The 22191-nt window shown below is 36.2% G+C and overlaps 1 protein-coding gene across 2 annotated transcripts in view; it reads right to left on the bottom strand.

The window, feature by feature from the left end:
- The window catches only part of LOC141409605 (uncharacterized), a 49621-nt gene that overhangs the window by 15024 nt on the left and 12406 nt on the right, over window positions 1-22191 (bottom strand). The window contains exon 4 of one of the 2 annotated variants that reach the window (XM_074030770.1): window positions 5941-8233. The exons of the other annotated variant lie outside the window; for it this stretch is intronic. Coding sequence (XP_073886871.1) covers window positions 7625-8233 — 609 coding nt within the window. The 3' untranslated portion in view covers window positions 5941-7624. Of the gene's footprint in view, window positions 1-5940; window positions 8234-22191 lie in introns of those variants that run through there. 2 annotated transcript variants of the gene reach the window in all.

Here is a 22191-nt window from a genome sequence, read left to right as displayed (position 1 = left end):
CTCCCAGTCTTATGTCACAGTAAGTGTTTGCTTCATAAATAATAAATTTCTCAGGGGAGGTCACCGTGTTTGAATCTCCAGTGGTCCCTACAACCATGTGTGGCACATAATGGATATACAATATACACCTGGTCCATAAAAATTAAGCTGCTAAAAATTTTTAATAAAATTTTCAAAGCAGAGATCATGCCTCTATAATAATTTGGCTTTTTTGGACATGTAAGGCAGCATTCTATACTATCTATTAAGCTTTATTCTAGGCTTTGACTAAAAATAGAAGCATACTATCAGTTAATGGGGCACAGAATATTCAGGTACAGGCTTATCTTTTCTGACACTTCAAACTATAAATTCGTTTTCCATTTTCAAAGCCATAAACTATGTTCTCTGATATCTGGTTCAACCAGAAGGTTTTACTATGTAATTTTATACTCCCTTTGTTGATGTACCTAGATAACTTATTACTTTACGAGCTATAGCCTATTAACAGGCATTTATATTGAGCAACTTCTTTTGAATAAAATATTCCTGGGGAAATACAGACACTGCCATGTTATTATTAAAGCACTAAGGAAATCTATCACTTTTCAGGAAAAGAAAAATCTCACACTAACCACATCCTTTTTGCTTCTAGTGTCAAATGCTTTTTAACCAGTTACTAGCTGTTCTTGCTCTTTTCCTCTCTGTTTTGTTAAAAATATCTACAATCTTAGTATTCTCTTTCTTACTTTGTACTAGAATATTCAAAAGTAAACTTGATTTTTCTATCTCCAGTCCTTTTATTTAATGTAATAAGTTGTCCTTACTATTTGCTCAGTGATTGATATATTTGTTGTCTAACTCAAAATTTGAGCATCAATGAGATGATAATCTACCAAATTAAATTCTCTTTATAATGATGAGTTGCCTTACTCTAGCCTCAATATGGTTTTAGCAGTTGGTGTATTTTACCTTCTCACAGCAATGCTCGAGATTATCTCTAAAGAACCTGAATGTGACGAAGAGAAGAAAAAAAATCATTGAGCAAAAGTCAAGAGCTTGATACATTTTTTAGGACTCACTTGTGCCAAATTAATTTCCTTCCCTTTGATTTAATTTCCTTATTTTGAAAATTAAGTCGCACTTGATATTTAGGGTTCTTTTCTGCTTGAATACGCTGTGGCTTCTAGGAGACAGCTCTTCTTTCATGAATTTAAACATAAATCATTTTAGATAAACCTAGTTTTCAGGCATCCACCTGATTCTCTGTGCTTTCCTAATAAATTAGCAAATAAATTTATACAACTAGGAGCCTAAATTTATTAAAATAGATAGCTATATTAATCTTACTTATTACAGACAAAATTTATTTTTCAGATCATCTTCTCTGTTTGATCTGGCCTAAGAATTAGTCTTCTAGCAGAGAAGAAAACAGATATTTAGTAATTGAGTAGTGTGCTTGCCTCGTTTTCTAGAATCTTTCTTAAATAGGGAATCTAAGAGACTTGCTTCATTTTTTAAAAAACCTTTGGCAGTTTCAAAAACTATCTCCATTTTACTATAGTAGAAAAATTCCACAATATCCAGCTGACCTATATTGTCCTTGCTTTTATCTGTATTTGCACTGTTGAACAATGCTGCCTGGGTCCCCGGCCTATGGACTTTAAAGAAGTTTCATATTCATCAACAGAACAAAATCCCAGTCTTTTTCTCCTATACATCCCCTTCTTCCCATCCTGACTCTGTCTTCTTCCACTTACCACTCATAGTTCTCACATGTGTTCTCACAAATGAAAGTCAGGTATAGTCATCACAAGATAATGGTAGTTTTAAATTCTCTTTCTATTTTTATTCTCTTGCTTTACTTATCCCATTTTTATTTCAATCTCTGCCCTCCAAGAGGTCACCACAAGAGCAAGATTTCTAGGAAAACACACCTAGATTCTCTGTGCCACAATTTTTTGGGGTCTCATGTAAACATAGAAAGGATACCCTTATTTAAATGAGGAGTCACTTTTATCATGTGCTAGGAAATACTCCTTATACCCAGAGACTTGTACAATATTTTATGAAGGTAGAGTCTTCAGCTTCAGAACTAATCTTTTTCTTTGTAGGACATTAAATTCATTCTAAATGAAGAGAAAGAGTCTATGCCCATCTTCCCATTATCTCCAACTTTCTCTTTTTCTGCTCTGCCACGAGGTCACATGATAGAAAGATTTGGAAGCCTGCTTCTTTCTCAAACTTTAGTCCCCTAAATCCACACCCCTATAGTGTGTCAATTTAGTTTAGACTCAAGAACCTCTGCAAGTGGAAGTTCTTACTGTATTTTTTTCTAATAACTATTTATTAAAAAGAATTCCTTAAGTGTCCCCATGAACATCTGGTAGATTCTCTCTAAGTCCATATAAGCAGCCATATTTGATGTCTTCTAGGAATTAACAATATCTGATAGTCAAGGCATCCAGGACTGTATTCTACAATGAGTAGAGCTGAATTGTATTTAGCTTTTGTATTGCTAGATAAAAAAAGCACAGTAACCAACATCTAGTCAGTAACCTTACTTCAGGAGACTTTACCTCTATTCAGACAGTTTTGAACCCAATTGAAAAAAAAAAAAGAAGCTGACGAAGATCAGAAAATTACTGACAACTTTGCTATGATGCAAAATATATTGTACATGGAGTCAAAAGCCTAGGGTTCAAGTTCTATAGTTAAAAATTACTGGCTATATGGACTTACAAAATCTGGTCTGCTTCTCTGAGTTCATATTTATTTATAAAGTGAAGATAATGATATCTAGCACTCATTTTTACACTGATTATTACACAAAACAATATGTTAGCTTTATAAATTGTGAACTACCATATAAAGGTATTTTGCCCCTTTTACATAATATATAGTGACTGATTTCAACGTGGCTGTTTTACACCTCCCAAAAGATAAAAACAGGAAATAGGGAAAAAATAGAACCAAAGAAGTATTCTTAGTGTGAAGCTAAATTATTATGAAAGAAATGCCAACCAACCCCACAACACTAGAAAAAAAGACATTAAAGCCACCATGGGTAGACTGTATTGCTCTGTGATAACATAACGGATATTCATAGTGATAATCCTCAATATCAAGAAAACACAGGCCAGTATCCTGTGCTATGGAGAACAATGGAGTTATCCATTTTCGAACAGTATTAAAGAAAATTATAGAGGGTAAATTTGAGTTATCTGAAGAATTCAATTATGTGAAATACCATGTTCCCAAAACTTTTGATTAAATGCGGTTTCATTAAATCTAGTTCTTAACAGTAAGTTACCTCTTAAAACCCTCCAGGATAAGAAAGTTTGAATCTCATTAAAACCAGAATAACTTAAAGGATATATATGCATTAATATTGTCCATTTGTGCTAGAGAGAAATGATGATAACAAGTTCTTAGTAAGTGAAACAGCAGACGATAATATAGAAGTGAGCCCATTTTGCCTATTTTTCACTTTAAAGTGGGTTTCTTCATTTTTATTTCATTTTTATCTAAAATATTTAACTGAAGTATGACCTCCTTGACCAGAAAGTACCACCCTATCTTAAAGATAGCTGATTCCTTCCACCAAACAGAAATTAGCACATCAGCACACAGTCCTTTCATTTTACTATCAATAACACTTGCCAGAGCTGAAACAACCTTCCTTCGTGATTGATAGTCGGTTTTTTGTGTGTTTTTATAACAAATGGCTAAAGTCCACCGAATGTGGTGGCACAAGACTATAGTCCCTTGGGAAACTCAGGCTGAAAGATCTCAAGCCCAGGAGTTCAAGACTGTCATGTGCTATGATCACACCTATGAATATCTGCTACACTCCAGTCTGGACACGATAGTAAGCCTTTTTTAAAAGGCTAAAATCACTTGTAAAAAGAGGTCTAGCCATTACATATGTGTGTCAAGGTTTTTTCAAGGCAAGAAGGTTAAAAACATTGCTATAAAATACTTCAATAGGCCGGGTGCGGTGGCTCACGCCTGTAATTCCAGCACTTTGGGAGGCCGAGGCGGGCGGATCACAAGGTCAGGAGATTGAGACCATCCTGGCTAACATGGTGAAACCCCGTCTCTACTAAAAAATGCAAAAAACTAGCCAGGCGAGGTGGCGGGCGCCTGTAGTCCCAGCTACTCGGGAGACTGAGGCAGGAGAATGGCGTGAACCCGGGAGGCGGAGCTTGCAGTGAGCCAAGATTGCACCACTGCACTCCAGCCCGGGCGACAGAAGAAAAAAAAAGTATTTCAATAAACAGTGGTACATAGTATGAAAATCTTAGAGACTTTAAAGTTTTGAATACAAAGTTTATGAAAGGAATAATGGAAAAAAGATATTTGAGAAATATGACCTAGTGACAGGTCATGGGGAAACTCGAATCTCAGACTAAAAGTACTTGGAATATATTGTCTAAATAAAATGGAAACCATTGGAAGATTACAAACAAAACCAAAACATGATGTTGTTAGTACTGTTGAAAAGTTAACCAGGCAGCATACAATTGATTTGATTAAGGAAATGTGGGAGAAATAGGAATCTGAATAGAGCTCTTGCAATTGCTCAAGGAAACAATAATAGTGCCTCCTTTAAACTAATATTTGAAGAAATGAAGAACAAGTGATAAATCTCCCCTTCTCCCACTACTAGTGCCAAATCAACAAGATTTGACAATTGATTAGATATCAGACTCTAGAGAGGTGATGAAAAAGATGATGCCAATACCTGAAGATGGGTGACTGAAAATGGTAACTCTACATGCAGTTTATATCTATTCCGTTAAAATTATTATGATTAATATAGAAGGTGTGACCTCAATGGAACTACAAAGTAAATGGAATTTCTGAGATATGACCATATTGATTATTTCCAAGGTATTTATATGCATTCATTTAGTATAAATTTGTTTGAGCCCATCAATTTCCAGCAGCTATTAGCCTAGAGTGTAAAATGACATTTGAAGTATATGTATCAACTGTACCTAGGAAGCCCTGTGAGATTCTAGCCAACAAAAATAGTTCCATTTGATATTTCATTTTGAGAAATATGTATACTCACTGTTACTATTTATATATCACTTATAAATTTTAATAGGAAATATGAAAGATTTTATAGCATCACTCAAAATACCTTCTGTAAGTTATTTGAAATATCGTATTTCTAAGCTACTGTTTTCTGTAATCAAGGGCTTGTTTAACACTGCAATCAGGAGACGCTGTTTTCTTCTTTGGTATGGTGATCTTTTGTGATGCCTTCTCTTTTTTCATCTTGTTTTCTCTCTTTTTCTTTCTATTTTTTCTTTTTTTTTTTAGTAGATTAAAAAATCAGGCTTCAGAGCAAAGGAAAAAATGGTGCTTTTTGGGATGCATAAGCTGTCAATTTTCATAAAAGCAGTTTTTTTGAGGAGTTTCTTCTATACTTTTGTCAGGTCAGGATAAAAAGCCTCAGACTTGTGGAAGCTTTTGGAACTATTAGGTGACTTATGAAAAAATAATTAGAATTATACAAAAATGAATAATCTGAATTTTGAAGAATCAAATTGTAGAAAGGTCTAGAAAAAAATTCACTGGATGTGTTTCTTTTATTATTTAGAGGTTGTTGCTAAGTGGGAGCACACACAAATATCAATGGAATCAAAGGGTATTGTTGTGAAATCTGCTCCAATACCAACTAGTGTGTGATTTTGGGAAAGTCACTTCCTCGGTTCTTGGGGAAGTTACTTTTTCAGTTTCCCAAAATGTAACCTTAAAACTATTAATATGAAAATAAAAATTAAATTGAGGTATCTAGATAAGTTAAAGTATAAAACTTTAAAAGTATTTAAACCAAAAGCATTAGGTTAGTTCCTCTAAAGAATATGAAAATTAGCAATACAAAAGAAGAATTACTATGCACACACACACAATATATACTCCACATATTTGCACATATATACAAACATTATTAAAAGTAAAAAAAAAAATATTTTATTTCCTTAAAAGCCATCAATAAAAGAATGAAAAAGCAAGTCACAGACTGGAAAAGACATTATCATATGAATATCCGAAAAGTACTTATTCTAATTCCATATAAAGAGCTTCTTCAAAACATTAAGTATTAAAATACCTAATTTTCAAAAATAGGTGAAGGTCCTAAGTAAACATTTCAGAAAATAAGATATTATAGTAACAAGTAAATATATGAAAAAGTACTTAACTTATTATTCACTAGGGAAATGCAAATTTAAATCATAATGAGATACCAACATATGTTTATTTAGAATGACTAAAACTTTTTTCTTAAATAAACTAACAATACTAAGTGTTGGTTAGTGTGTACAGCAATTGGAACTCTCAAACATTGCTGGTGAGAGGATATATTGATAAAAACATATTAGAAAATTGTTGGTAATATCTATTAAAGCTGATATTATGCCACTCTCATGACCTAACATTTCTAGAGATGCAATTCCATGAAAATGGAGTCACCAAAGACAAAAAAAAATAAAAAAATAAAATGGAGATTACTGGAAGTTCTATTTATTATTGCCCCAAAGTGGAAACACTCCAAATGTTACAGGATCTTTGAAGTGTTGCTTTTCTGGCCAGAAACCTGTGTGGCCAGTGGCACCCTTGCTTGACTTTTGCTTGGGCCTGCCCAGCTCATTCCACCCATTCGGCCTGGCAGGCTGCACTTGGCTCATGCTATGGGCCTGGATCCCATGCCTGCCAAGGATGAGCCAGGAGTGGAGGGGTAAGGGGTGTGTGAGCGAGTGAGCATGGGATCCAGTCACTGCACATATTCAGGCATGCTATCTGCTGCAGTCAGATGGGCAACTTCAGGTGGCAATTCTCTGCAAGGCTGTGGCTGGACCAGGCACACTGCAAGCAGCTTCCCCAGCTGGCACCAGGAAATGCAGTGGTGTCCCGAAGTTCAGAGGTGCCAGGAACCACAGGGCCTCAAAGAGAGAGTCACAGCCCTGGCTTGAAGGGCTAAACCTCTTCTCTCCCTCTCTTTGCCCACCATGTGGTGAGCAAGGGTCATGTTTCAGACCGGTTTGTATTACAGGTCTTCTAGACTTTAGACTTGCCGTTGGGCAGTCCAAGTTCTTGTCCTGTGACCAGGAAGAATGAGGCACGCAGACAAGTGGAGGGTGAGCAAGATGAAGAGGAGCTTTATTGAGCAGTAGAACAGCTCAGAGACCTACTATAGGTATCTCCTTTCTGCAGCCATGGTGTCACGATGAGTGTTCAACCCTCAGCAGAGAGGAGGAGGCCATGTGGTCGGTTGTTCCTCTCTGCAGGCAGGTCATCCCTGGAGTGGGAAGCTCCTCTCTGCTGCTGGTCCTCCTGATGTTCTCCAGCTATCAACAGAGAGGGTAGCTCCTCTGTGCAGCTGGTCACCCATTCTCTGCTGAGCTCTGGCTGAGCCCAGGGTTTCTATGGGCCTTAGGGGGCAGAAAGTGCACACCAATTAGTCCATGACTGGCCATGGGTGAGCTGGGAAAAGGAAACACAAGTTTCCACTCCAGTGGTGGGACTGGCAGCCGGCCCCCAGCCTTTAGGTCCTCCCTGGACTGAAGCTGAGGCCTCACCAGAAACCCACCCCCTTCCACCCAGGAACCTGTCTGCCTCCTGCTGTCATTTATGGTGCCTGGGCTAGGCCCTGACTTTGCTCCATCGGAGAGTGCACTCGCAGCAGGGAGAAGCCAGGCATCAGGAACAGGCACTTCTGAGCCTGCAAGGGAAAGGGGGCCTTCCTGGACCACCAAGAGTTCAAGGACGCCTGAGTCTGCAGCCATGGTTTTGGCAGTTGCAGCTGCTGAGGAAAGAGAGGGGCCGCTTGAGGAGCAGGAGGCCTAGGTCTGAAGTGGGAGGCCTGGGTCTGCTGCCATGGTTTGGGCACCTGCTGCTGCACCCAGGGAGGCAAGGCTCCTGCCTGGTCCTGGCCCCTCAAGGGCACAGGGAGGCTCAGATCTGCAGCCACAACTTGGGCAGCTGCCACTCCACCGAGGAGGGTGGGGCTACAGTCTGCTGCATGGAGTTGGAAGCCCAAGTCTGCAGCCATGGTTTGGGCAGCTGCAGCAGCACCTGGGGATCTCCGACTCCAACTTGGAAGGGGCGGGGCTCCTACTTGTCCCAGGCTTCCACCAGCTTCATGGAGTGTGCAGCTCAGGCTGCATGCCCCTGCTGCAGCTGGCATGGTGGCAGCTGCAGGCCCTCTGGAGCGGCTGCTGCCATCACAAACATCCATCTAATAAAACCAGAGTATACATCATGCATTGAAATATGCAATAATCAAAAGAACGCAGTTCATTATTCTTAGCAAACTAACACAGGAACAGAAAACCAAATACCATATGTTCTCACTTATAAGGGGGAGCTAAATGATGAGAACACATGGACACATAGAGGGGAACAACACACACTGGGGCCTATTGGAGAGTGGAAGGTGGAAGGAGGACGAGGATCAAGAAAAATAACTAACGGATATTAGACTTAATACCTGGTGGATGAAATAATCTGTACAACAAAGTCCCATGACACAAGTTTACCTATGTAACGAAGTTCCACATGTACCTGTGAACTTAAAATAAAAATTAAAAAAAAAGATGGATGCAGAATATCAGTGAAAATAATGGAGTAAGAACCTCCAAAACTGTCTCATCCATAAAACTATGAAGACACTAGCAAAAATTGTCAGAATCAACTTTTTCAGAATTCTAAAAATTAATTAAAATATTTTAGTAATCTGGGAAGCATTTTTTTAAGAAAAATGGCTGAATGTTGGTAGTATCAATGAGATTTGTGACATAATCACACTGAAAACCAACAGCCTAGATGCCACTGGATGAAAAAGAATATAATTGGAGTTCCTTCAAAGCCTTATTCCTAGAGAAGGAACATTTTGTGTCCTGTCTGGTAGTCTCCTGAAAGACCCCACTTGCAAGGTGGCTTTTATTTGAACTGACTCAGAATCCTCCCAGTGGCAGTAGCTTTTTCTCCAAGTCTATTCATTGAATAAAATCAGAAGCAATTGTTTAGCATCATGGCTTCATGAGACAGTGATACTATTTAGAGAAAACAACAGGCTAAACAAAAAGCTTAAAAGGAAAAAGTAATGAGGTGACGATATTGGGATGGGGGCGAGAGTACTGAAAAGCTCTGATATGTTCTTAGGAATCTCAAAGGATATACTCATGCATAGGTCTGTGCACATGCTCAAGAGAGACCCCAAAAGGCCCTAGGCTGTCATCACTGGCTAATCATGAGGTCCTATGCAAGTAGGAAGTGAATGTGAAGCTGGATTTGTAAGCTCCCTAACTGAGTATTGAAAGTATACTCCAATATGCACATACAGATGTTCAGAAAATACTAGGTCTTAATGGTTTGAGGGTTTAAGTAAATCTCTGTCTAATCATAAGTGATTTAATCCCCAACTAAGCGAGCAGAAACTTCAGTGGCCACATTTAACAAAAAAATACAGAGTTACTTCAGAAAATTTACTAAACAAACACCAGCAGCAAACAGCAACTACAAACTGTGAAGGGATGAGGGGAGAAAGATCTCATATCCAGAAATGCCATTACTTTATTTAACATGTTCAGTGTTCAGTAAAAATTTATGATGCATGCAAAAAAGTACAGAAAATGCATACAGTGAAGGAAGAAACCATTCAATAGAAGTTTTCCCTGAAAAAGTCCAGATGTTGGATTTATAAGAGAAATACTACTAGCTATTTGAAATATATTCCAAGAGCTGAAGAGGATTATGTTGGAAAATTAAAGGAAATTATGAGAAAAGTGTCTCACCAAATTGAGAGTATCAATAAAGACAGAAGTCAATTAAAAGATCTAAATGGAAATTCTAAAGGTGAAAAGAACAACATCTGACATAAAAAATTCACACCATGCATGGTGGCTCAGGGCTCACACCTGTAATCCCAGCACTTTGGGAGGCTGAGGTGGGTGGATCACTTGAGGTGAGGAGTTTGAGACCAGCCTGGCCAACATGGTGAAACCCTGTCTCTACCAAAAATACAAAAATTAGCTAGGCCTGGTGGCAGGTACCCATAATCCCAGCTGCTCGGGAGGCTGAAGCAGGAGAATCACTTGAACCTAGGAGGCAGAAGTTGCAATTAGCCAAAATTGTGCCATTGCATTCCAGCCTGGGTGACAGAGCAAAACTCCACCTCAAAAAAAAAAAAAAAAAAAAAAAGAAAGAAAAGAAAAAGAAAAGAAAAATGCACTAGAGGCGCTCAACCATAGATTTGAGCAGGTGAAATAAAGAAGTAAAAAAGAAATAAAATTTTAAAAAAACTTTAAAATACATCAATTGAAATTATTACAGCCTGACTAAAAGGAAAAAAAAAGATTAAAGAAAAATAACAGAGCCTCAGAGATGGGTGGCATAACATCAACCATGCTGAAATATACATGATAATATCCCCTGAACGAGAGGAAACAGAGAAATGGGATAGAAAGATTTTAGGAAATAATAGCCAAAAACCTTCAAAATCTGATGAAAAATGTTAAGCTGCACATCTAAGAAGCTCAACAAACTTAATTAGGATAAATTCAAAGATGTAAGGGAACTCATCATTTAAAAAATCAGAAGAAAAAGACAAATAAAGAATCTTTAATGCAGCACAAAAAAGGTGGATATCATATGTAAGGGACCCTCAATAAGATTAACAGCTGATTTCTAATCAGAAACAATGTATGACAGAAGACAATGGGATGACATTTAATGTCCTGGGGGAGAAAGGGACAGAGAGTGCAAACAAAGAATTCTACATGAAGCAAAACTTTCCTCTAAATATGGAGGAGAAATCAAGACATACCCAGATAGCCAAAGGCTAAGAAAGTTTGTCTCTAGCATACGTCCCTGAAAAGAAATATTAAAGGAAGCTTTGCTGGCCAAAATGAAAATACACTTGACAATAACCTGATTCCACTGGAAGAAATAAACAGCACTGATGAATGTCATTACATAGGTGAATTTTATTACCTATAAATTTTATCTCAATGAAAATATTAGCAAAGTCGCAGGGACCTGTGAAATATCGACAAAAGGTCTGATACTTGTATCTCTGAAATACCAGAAATTAAAAATAAACAGCATGGTGTGAAAATATTTTTAATAAATAATGGCTAAACACTTGCAAAGTTTAGTGAATGATATATACCTACAGATTTAAGAAACTGAGCAAATCCCAAACATGATAGAATGAAAGAAATCACTGCATAGGCATATTATAATTAAACTGCTGAAAATTAAGAAAAAGTAAAATTCTATGAATATCCATAATAATGTGATAAATTATTTATAAGGAAACAACAATGAGAATGGTTACAGATCCCATAAGAAACTCTGGAGGCCAGAAAAAAATAACATATTTTTTCAATGGTAAAAAAAAAAAGAGTCAACTCCAAGTGAGCTCCAATATCCACTGAAAATAGTCTTCATAAATAACTATAAAATGTTTTTTTCTCAGATAAAGAAAACTAAGAAAATGTGTTGCCTGAAGACTTACTTGAAAAGCATTGCTAGGGAAAGTTCTTCACAGAAAATATAAATAATACTAGAAAAAAAACTGACATATTAAGAACGGAGGAAGAATAGAATTGATTAATATCTTAGAGATGCATACTTTCATTAGATATTATATTTTATGTGTAATAGAATGTTTTTCTCATCATAAGTTTTTGAAAATATGACTGAGGGTTTAAGCAAAAGTATAATATTGTCTCATGGGGTTTTCAGTTTATATATGTATATTATGTGGGAAACTATAGCATAAAGGAGGGAAAAATGAGAGACCTATAGGGTGATAAAGTTTCTACTTCCAATCAAATGAAGTGGTAAAAGAATTATTCTAAATATACTGTGGAAAGTTAAGTATATATTTTGTAATCCCAGGATAAACCATAAAAATGTTTACACAGAGACACAGTCAAAATCACAGTAGACAAATTAAAATACAGTATGAAAATATATCCAGGTAACATATGGGGGTGCAGGAAAGGAGTAAGAGAAATTAGAAAGAACAGACCAAAATAAATAATAAGTTGGTAGACTAAATCCAGGCATACCTATATTTACATTAAATATAATTGGTCTAAACATTCCAACTAAAAGAAATAAATTATCAGAAATGATATTGAAACATATTCCTACTATAAACTGTCTCTAGTAAACTGACTTCAAATATATTGATGTACGTTAAAAGGAGAAAAATAGATACCATGCAAACATGAAACCAAAGAAAAGCTGGAAGGCTATATTAATATCAGCCAAAGTGGACATCATAGCAATGAAAACTAACAAGGATAGAGTGAAATACTACATGTTGATATGACAGTTAATTCACCAAAAAGGCATAACAACTACATAAAGGTATATATTCATAACAAAAAAAACCCTTCAAAATAAAAGAAGCAGAAACTGATAGTGCTGAAAAAGTAAATACACAAGTCTACAATCATAATTGGAGATGTCAGCACTCTCTCAGTAATGGTGAGGAATTAAGCAAAAATCCAAAATATAGAATAACTGATCACCATAACTAACAGGATCTAATTAATGTTATAGGACACCACTCAACAACAGCAGAAAACATATGGGTATCCAATGCACATGCCCAGAGCCAATTAGCATATACCTAATTATTAAAGCTGTGAATGATCATAAGAACCCTCAAGTTTGTAGGCAGCTGGTGTGAAGTCAGGGTGGCCTGAGAACTCCTACACTTGCAGCTTGTGTCTGAGATGCAGAGTCCTGGAGGGCTGTTCCCTCAGACATTGCAGTTGGCAAGCTCATTGCAGTAGGCCTCTCAAAATTGTGGGCAGATTTGGGTGACTGTAAGACTGGTCTTGAACCTTGAATTTTACTGACTCTAGGTAACAACTATAAAATTTTAAAATTATAAATTGTTATTATTTCAGCACTCCTTTTCACTCCCAAATATCATTATTTGGAAACTGGATGGTCATTCTACAATTAGATAACTAAAATCATTTAATTTACTATATATGCCCTTTTTACTTGCCATGTAAATTATCAAATCCTTTTATAATTTTCTTTGTGTTTTGTGACAAAATAAAGCTGGGAGCATTTTCACACACACTCATTCTCTAAACACTACTGAGAAAAGGGGAGAGAGTGTAGGGATAGGGTGTGGGTTACAGAGATAACATGCTTCACAAGGTAATAAAATATCACAAAGCAAATGGAGGCAGGGTGAGATCACAGGACCAGAGGACAGGGCGAAATTAAAATTGCTAATGAAGTTTCCAGCACTCATTGTCACTGATAACATCTTATCAGGAGACAGGGTTTGAGAGCAGACAACCGGTCTGACCAAAATTTATTAAGCAGGAATTTCCTCATCCTAATAAGCCTGGGAGTGCTACAGGAGACCGGGGCTTATTTCATCCCTTTGCCTTTGACTGTAAAAGACAGCCACCCCTAAAGGGGCCATTTCAGAGGCCTACCCTCAGGGGTCATTCTCTTTCTCAGGGATGTTCCTTGCTGTGAAAAGGAATTCAGCAATATTTCTCCTATTGCTTTTGAAAGAAGAGAAATATGGCTCTGTTCTGCCCGGCTCACTGGCAGTCAGAGTCTAAGGTTATCTCCCTTGTTCCCTGAACATTGCTGTTATCCTGTTCTTTTCTCAAGGTGCCCAGATTTCTTATTGTTTAAACACAAGTGCTCTACAAACAATTTGTGCAGTTAACACAATCATCACAGGGTCCTGAGGTGACATACATCCTCTTCAGCTTACGAAGATGATGGGATTAAGAGATTAAAGATAGGCATAGGAAATCACAAGGGTATTGACTAGGGAAGTGATAAGTGTCCATGAAATCTTCACAATTTACGTTTAGAGGTTGTAGTAAAGACTGGCATAAGAAATTATAAAAGTATTAATTTGGGGAACTAATAAATATCCATGAAATCTTCATAATTTATGTTCTGCTGCTGCGGCTTCAGCCGGTCCCTCCATTCAGGGTCCCTGACTTCCCACAACACTTGGTTGCTGTAAATGCTCCTATTTCACAGGTAAACTTGAAGGGCCATAGATGTACACACCTCATTTGGGACCACAAAGGCAGTATGCCTTTGAAATCAGATGGCCTGGTCAGTCCATGCTCTGCCTAGGGGAGTGAAATTGGACATAATGGTGAACTTCTCTAACATCATTTTTGTAATTTTGAAAATCACTAATAAAAACTTGCTGGTTTTACAGCTCAGAGAGCATCACGGAACCTGCTGACATGTGATGTCTCCCCCGGACACTCAGCTTTAAAATTTCCCTCTTTTGTACTCTTTGCCTTTATTTCTCAGACCAGCCAATGCTTAGGGAAATAGAAAATAAGCCATATTGAATATCAGGGGTGGGGTTTTCCTGATATCTGGCACCCACGTGGTCTTTCTTTTTTCCTAAGTACATGTGGGAACCCAATTCTCTTTGGAAGGTGCGGAGAAGCGGCATCGGTTTGGTCCACAGATACACATGTTTTACTCCCTGACGACCCACATTGAATATCAGGGGTGGAGTTTCCCCCGATAACCAAGCAATATTGATGGTCTCTAAAAATATTCTACAAGTGTTGTGTGTTCACTAATGCCAAGTCTGGGTACTGTTCTTTCTATTTATAGATCAGAGAACCCATATTTTCATGTTTACAAAATTGGTATAGGACATAGACTATATTTAGTAGCCAAAGGGAAAGAGATTATTGTCTTTAATATTTCAAAAAAAGAACTTCTTTCAAAAGATGTTTTTCTATATTACAGCCTTGAAATGTGTGTCTTCTAAAGAAAACATAAGGGGTTGGCCACTGTGTCTAGAGTAGGGAACCATAAATAGGGGCTAACAAAAACAAACAAACAAAAACCAAGAGAGACAGAGAGAGAGATGATGTCCTAAATGTAATAGCATTGGTGTTCCTCAGCCCTATACCTTAAGAACCATTCAGGATTATGTAATTCCAGTTTGAGAAGAGGTAAAGTAGACACTCTGAAGTAAAGGTAGCATCTATTATAAATCTTTAATTTTCCAAAAGCTAGGAAGAGAAACAACAGCCCTCAGTTATCAGCATGTTTCCGTGCTAATACAATAGACTATAATGATTCACTTAGGCTACCTGTATGTCTCTAAAGTTAGTGAAATAGAAGAATAGGTTGTTATCACTTTAGTATACAGAAAACTAAACATATTGTATTGATAATAATTAAGCTTGTTATTATTACCTTGTGATAACAGTCTAATATATCAATGATCTCAGGAGAAATGGAAGTGAAGATTAAAATATGTAAACCTAGAAACATTTCATAAATAAATAGTAAAATAATGTACAAAAGAAGTTATTACACAAACATATGAAGGTTCAATCTCAGAGTTATTTTTAAAAGAAATAAAAATGTAAACAAAGTTGTCAAAATACCTATAAAATTAGCAGTTGTATTAAAAGTATATTATACAGGGCTGGTAACGGTATGGAAAAATGACATACATGTTTATGCACTTCAGGTAAGAGTATTCAATTATGTACTAGTTTTGAAAAATGTTTTGTCATTATATTCAAGAACTTTAAATATATTCTTACATTTTGATGCAGTAATTAACCATCTGTGAAATTAAACAGAATACTTCTGAATATATGAGATTAATGCAAAAGTGTATTAATTGCTGCAATATATATGACAGATAATCTAGTTAAGCAATATGCATCTGATTAACTAGAATATAAATAATTAATTAATATTATCAGAAAAACCCAGGTATATCAAATTTTAGTAAGTCCTAGACTGAACTTCTGATCTTCCCCCTAAAACCTGTTCTTCCTGAAGTTGATCTCAACTTAATTAACTAAGACAAATCCAGACTTGTTATTTCCTTAAGTCAGAAATCTTGACCTTATCTTTGGCTTCTTCCAAATTCTACACCCAGTTTATCACCAACTGTGCCTAAACACACATTTAAAAATTATCTGAGACTTCCCTGCTTTCACTGTGGTCCAATTGTCATCACCTCTTGCCTCGATTATTGAAGTTGTCTCCTATGTAGTTACCTTGCTCTTCATCCCTCTATAGTCTATTCTCTGCACAGCAGCGAGAGTGATCTTATTAAATGAGAAGTCAAATCATGCTACTTCTCAACTCATAACCTTCCAAAGGCTCCTTAGTTCCCTATGAGTAAAAGCTAAAATCTTTATAATGGTCTACAATGCTCTCCAATAGAAATATAAAGGTAGCCACAGTTTTATTTTGTTTGTTTGTTTGTTTGTTTTGTTTTTTGTTTTTGAGACAGTGTCTTGCTTTGCATGATCTTGGCTCACTGCAACCTCTGCCTCCAGATTCAAACGATTCTCCTGCCCTAGCCTCCTGAGTAGCTGTAATATAGAAATACATTTTTTGAAAGAAGTTCTTTTTTTGAAATATTAAAGACAATATTCTCTTTCCCTTTGGTTACCATAAATAGAGGTTAACAAAAACAAACAAATGAACAAACAAAACCCAAGAGAGAAAACAGAGAGAGAAATGAATAAATGGATGTCCTAAATGTAGTAGCATTGTTGTTCCTCAGCCTTATACCTCCAGAGTGGCTGGAATGACAGGTGCAAGCCACCACACCCAGCTAATTTTTGTATTTTTAGTAGAGACGGGGTTTCACCATGTTGTCCAGTCTGGTCTCGAGCTCTTGATCCCAGGTGATCCACCCTTCTCGACCTCCCAAAGTGCTGGGATTACAGTTGTGAGCCACCACACCCAGCCAGTAGCCACAATTTTTTCTAGTAACCACTTAAAAAATAAAAAGGAGCAGATCAATTAATATTTAAATATGTTTTATTCTACCCAATAAATACAATATATTATCATTTTGCTATGTAATCCATATAAAATGTATTAATGAGATAATTATCATTCTTTATACTACATAGTCAGTGTATATTTTCCATCTAATACATACCTCAATTTAAACAAGCACTCAAGCACTCAAAAGCTAGCCAAAAGTTGCTAGTGGCTACTATAAGGAAGCATAGAACTCCAGTCCGATGTGGCCTACTACCTGCCCTCAACCCCGTGAGCTTATCTCAGAATACTCATCTCCTCACTCAGTGTGCCGCACTGGATTTCCTAGTATTCCTGGCACATACGAGCCCAGTTATTTCCACCCAGTTATCCCATGACTTATTGCTTCACTTTATGACAATCTTTGCTTAAATGACAGTTTTTCAGAGAACGTTCCCTGACTACTGTCTTAAAAATTGAACACAAGTCTCCGGCATTTTGATTAACTCTATTTTTTTCTATAGCATTTATCACCTAACATATCATATACTTTACTTTTTCTATATTCTACCTCTAGGATTTAAGCTCCATTATGTTACCAGGGCAAAATATGTCACCTGTTTTGATCACTTTCTGTATGAATAGGACTAGAAGAGTGCTTAGAAAACACAGGCAGTGCTATACATGTAATCATTCAATGAGGATTTGCATTCACATCATGGTTCGTTGCCCAGGTGCTGGATAAAAATTACCTCCCATCCAGACACTGTGGGCTACATTTTTCTCACATGGGTTTGGCCAAACTAATGCAAGAAGCCCCAAATTGACCATTTAAGCAAGAGAACCTACTCTGTTTCTATCTAAAGAAAAATCATTAAAATAAGATGAACATACATGTTTTCAGATTTGTATCTCTGGTATAGTGGCTTCAGATTCGCAATACGCCTCATGCCTTCTCCCCCCGCCCCCATCCCATTTTTACATACCTGTCAATAAACAGAACATTTGTTCTGGTGCTCTGGAAGTAAGGTGATGTGTATTCTTTATGATATTAATTTCAAGCACTTTTTTTTTTACTAAATTAACAATGTAATCAACATCAACATTGCAAAGTTGTCACTCAGAATAACCCCTAGCCATTTATTCATTTTCAGCCCAATATTATATGATTCTTTTTTTTCAACCCTATTAACTGACCAATTTTATGTGACTCTTTCTTCAACTTTCAACAAGCAGTTGAAGAATAGTGGTAACATTTGTTATCAGTTGGTTTTCACATAGCAAGGATTGGCTGTTGCCATATGCAGCCCTGATTGGCATCAAAAGTAGGTCTACAACTTAAGAAGTTAAGTTTACCAAGAAATACATAGTTTGTAGAGAAAAATTAAAAAGTATCTATGCTGAATCATTTTCATTTTTTTAGTCTATTCTAAGAAAATCTGAGTCTTTTCCTTGATTACTAAGGCGGGGTAGAAGTGCCATCCTAAGCATATCCAATGTCAGATGCTAAGCTTTCATTTGTGCTTGTGTATATGTGTGTGCATTGACTTAGCATATAAAATAAGCATTGAAAATCATTTCTCACTTTTTTTCCTCATTCTTGGATTTCATTTTCATTTTGCCTAACTATACCCTTGTATTATTTTATATAAACTTTATGAGTCCTTGAAGAAATCTATTTGTCAAGTACACATGAATGGTAATTTATGTATAGTTGTCCCTCAGTATCTGTAGGGTCCTGGTTCCAGGACTGTCATGGATGCCAAAATCTGTGGATGCTCACACTCTCATATAAAATAATACAGTATTTTCATATAACCTATGCAAATTCTCCTGTATATTTTAAATCATCTCCAGAATACTTATAATACTTAAGGCAATGTAAATACTATCTAAATAGTTGTTATAATGCTGTTTTAAATGTTTATTATTTTTATTGTTGTATTGCTATTTTTTTCTCAAATATTTTATATTTTTCTTCAATTTTTAGATAATTTTACTTGAGATTGTAATTTATTTACATTTTTATTTTTCACATAAGTATCTGTCTCCAAAACCAAAACCATATTCAAGGAATATCTAGGAAGTCTTAATTCTTCTCTGTCTCCAATGCCTCAATTTCTTTTTTCTTTAGATAACTCATCAAGTATCTTTTTTTTCTTTATTCTCTCCAGCTTTATTGAGGTACAGTTAACAAATAAAAATAGCTTATATACACAGTGTACAATATGATGTATTGATAGATGTATACATTGTGAAATGATTGCCATAATCAGGATAATTAACATATTTGCCACAATCAGGATAGGTAACATATCCATCATCACACATAGTTATTTTTTGTTGTGTGTGAATGTGTGGTGAGAATATTGAGGATCTACTTGCTCAGCAACTTTTAAGCATACAATATATTATTATCAACTCACTATGCAATAAATAGATCCCTAGAACTTATTCATCCTTACTCAAACTCTGTACCCTTTGAGCAACATGTCTCTATTCCTTCCACCCCCACTGTCAGCTTGTAGGAACCACCATTCTACACTTTGCTTCTATGAGTTTCACTCTTTCAGATACCACATGTAAGTGAGATCATGCAGCATTTGTCTTTCTGAGCCTGACATATTTTGCTTAGTGTAAGTCCTCCAGGTTTATCTACGATGCCAGAAGAATTTCCTTATTTGTTGAGGCTCAGTAGTGTTGCATTGTGTGTGTGTGTGTTTGTCACAGTGTATTTATCCATTCATTTGTTATTGAACACTTAGATTGATTCCATGTCTTTGTTACCGTGAATAATGCGGTAATGGACATGGGGTGCAGATACCTCTTCACCATACTGATTTCATTTATTTTGGATATATTCCCAGAAGTGGGATTACTAGATCCTAGGATAGGATGTAGGATGTAGTTCTGTTTTCAATTTTTTGATGGACTTCCATACAACTGTCCATAATGGCTGTACTACTTTGCATTCCCCACAACAGCATATGAAGGTTACCTTTCCTCCACAGCCTTACCAGAATTTGTTACTTTTTTCTTGATAATAGCCATACTAACAGGTGTGGGATACAATTTCATTACAGTTTTAATTTTCATCTCCCTAATTATTAGTAATGTTGACCATTTTTCATATATATGTGAGCCATTTGTATATCTTTTTGGAGTTTTTAGTTTTCTTACTATTGAGTTGAGTTCCTTTTATTTAGATATTAACTTCTTGTCAGATATGTGATTTGAAAATATTTTCTCCCATTCCATAAGTTGTCTCTTCACTCTACAGACAATCTAAGGTCATACCTCAAGGAACTAGAGAAACAAGAACAAACCAAACTCAAATGCAGCAGAAGAAAGGAAATAACCAAGAGCAGAGCAGAACTAAATGAAATTGAAACAAAAAGAAAATACAAAAGATAAATGAAATAAAAAGCTGGTTCTTTGAAAAGATAAACAAAATTAATAAACCATTAACATGATTCACCAAGAGAGAAAATTCAAATAAGCTCAATTAGAAATGAAAAGGGAGATATTACAACTGACACCACAGAAATACAAAAGTTCATTCAAGTCTGCTATGAACATTTTTACATGCACAGACTAGAAAACCTAGAGGAGATGGATAAATTCCTGGAAAGATACAAGTCTCCTAGCTTACCTCAGGAAGAATTAGATACCCTGAACAGACCAATAACAAGCAGCGAGATTAAAATTGCAATAAAAAAAAAATTACCAACAAAGAAACGTCCAGGACCAGATGGATTCACAGCAGAATTCTACTAGGCATTCAAAGAAGAATTGGTACCAATCCTGTTGACACTATTCCACAAGATAAAGAGAGAATCCTCCGTAAATCATCCTATAAAGCCAGCATCACCCTGATACCAAAGCCAGGAAAGGCCATAACCAAAAAAGAAAACTACAGACCAATATCCCTGATGAACACAGATACAAAAATCCCTAACAAAATATTAGCAAACTGAATCCAATAACAAATCAAAAAGATAATCCAACATGATCCAGTGGGTTTCACATTAGGGATGCTGAGATGGTTTAACATAGGCAAGTCAATAAATGTGATACACCACATAAACAGAATTAAAAACAAAAATCACATGATCATCTCAATAGATGCAGGAAAAGCATTTGAAAAAAATCCAACATCCCTTTATGATTAAAACTCTCAGCAAAATCAGCACACAAGGGACATAATTCAATGTAATAAAAGTCTTCTATATAGAAGACAAACCCACAGCAATATTGTATGTTCTCGTTCATAAGTGGGAACTAAGCTATGAGGATGCAAAAGCATAAGAATGACACAATGGACTTTGAGGACTCAGGGAGAAAAGACAGGAAGAGGGTAAGGGATAAAAGACTACAGATTGGGTGCAGTGTATACTTCTCGGGTGACAGGTTCACCAAAATCTCACAAATCACCACTAAAGAACTTACTCCTGTAAACAAACACCACCTGTTCCCAAATAACCTATGGAAACAATTTTTAATTTTTTTTGTTTTTGCTGCATTCTATCTTTCTGCTTTAACCCTGCTTAGCACTGTATGTATTTCTTCTGAGGTTTCTTCAAAACTTCCCCCCTTTGTTTTCACTTAGATGGATGTTGTCTCTCTCTGTCTTTCATCTTTTCTGTCAAACTTTACATTTTCATTTAAATAATATTCTACAAGATTTACTTGAACTTTTCTCCAGTTCTACTGTTAACTTTAAAAATTTTGGCCAATATTTTAAATTGACATTAACTCTTCCTTTTTGAAGACTTCTCCTTTCTAAAAGGAGCATGTTGGTTTATCTGATGGAAAAAAAAAATCATTGGATTGCTGTAAGCTTTTAAATGAAATGCATTTAAAGTTCTATTTTCTTCCATGAATTTTATTGATTTATCCAGAGTTAGTTGTTTTTTTCCTTTTCTTTGTCCCCTTTTTCATTATCTTTTGTGTTGCTAGCTTTGATGAAATTTCTGCTAATTGATTTATGTTTACTTATTCATATAGTTTTAAATTAAAAATTGGGTTAAACGGCTTAGGTTGGTGGTATGGGTTTTCTCTTCTTTCTTTATTGTCTATTCAGAGTGAGAATCCTGATTATAAGAACAGAAGATATCAGTAGGTGTTATGTTTTTGATGTTTGTTTCCTCCAAATCCCATGTTGAAATTTGATTCCAATGTTGGAAGTGGGGTCTAATAAGTGTTTGGGTGCTGGGCACTGATTCCTCATGAATAGATCAATGTCTTCCCTGGAGGGAGTGTTGGGGTGGTGGGTGGGTTCTCACTCTGTTAGTTCCTGCTAGAGTCGGATGTTAGAAAGTGCCCAGCATGTCTATTGCTCTCTTTGTTTTCTCTTTTACCGTGTGATCTCTACAAAACAGGCCCCTTTACCTTCCACCATGAGTGGAAGCA

This window comes from Macaca fascicularis, chromosome 2, assembly GCF_037993035.2.
Source record: "Macaca fascicularis isolate 582-1 chromosome 2, T2T-MFA8v1.1".
NCBI lineage: Eukaryota > Metazoa > Chordata > Mammalia > Primates > Cercopithecidae > Macaca > Macaca fascicularis.
This window is presented reverse-complemented; position numbering and strand designations above follow the sequence as displayed.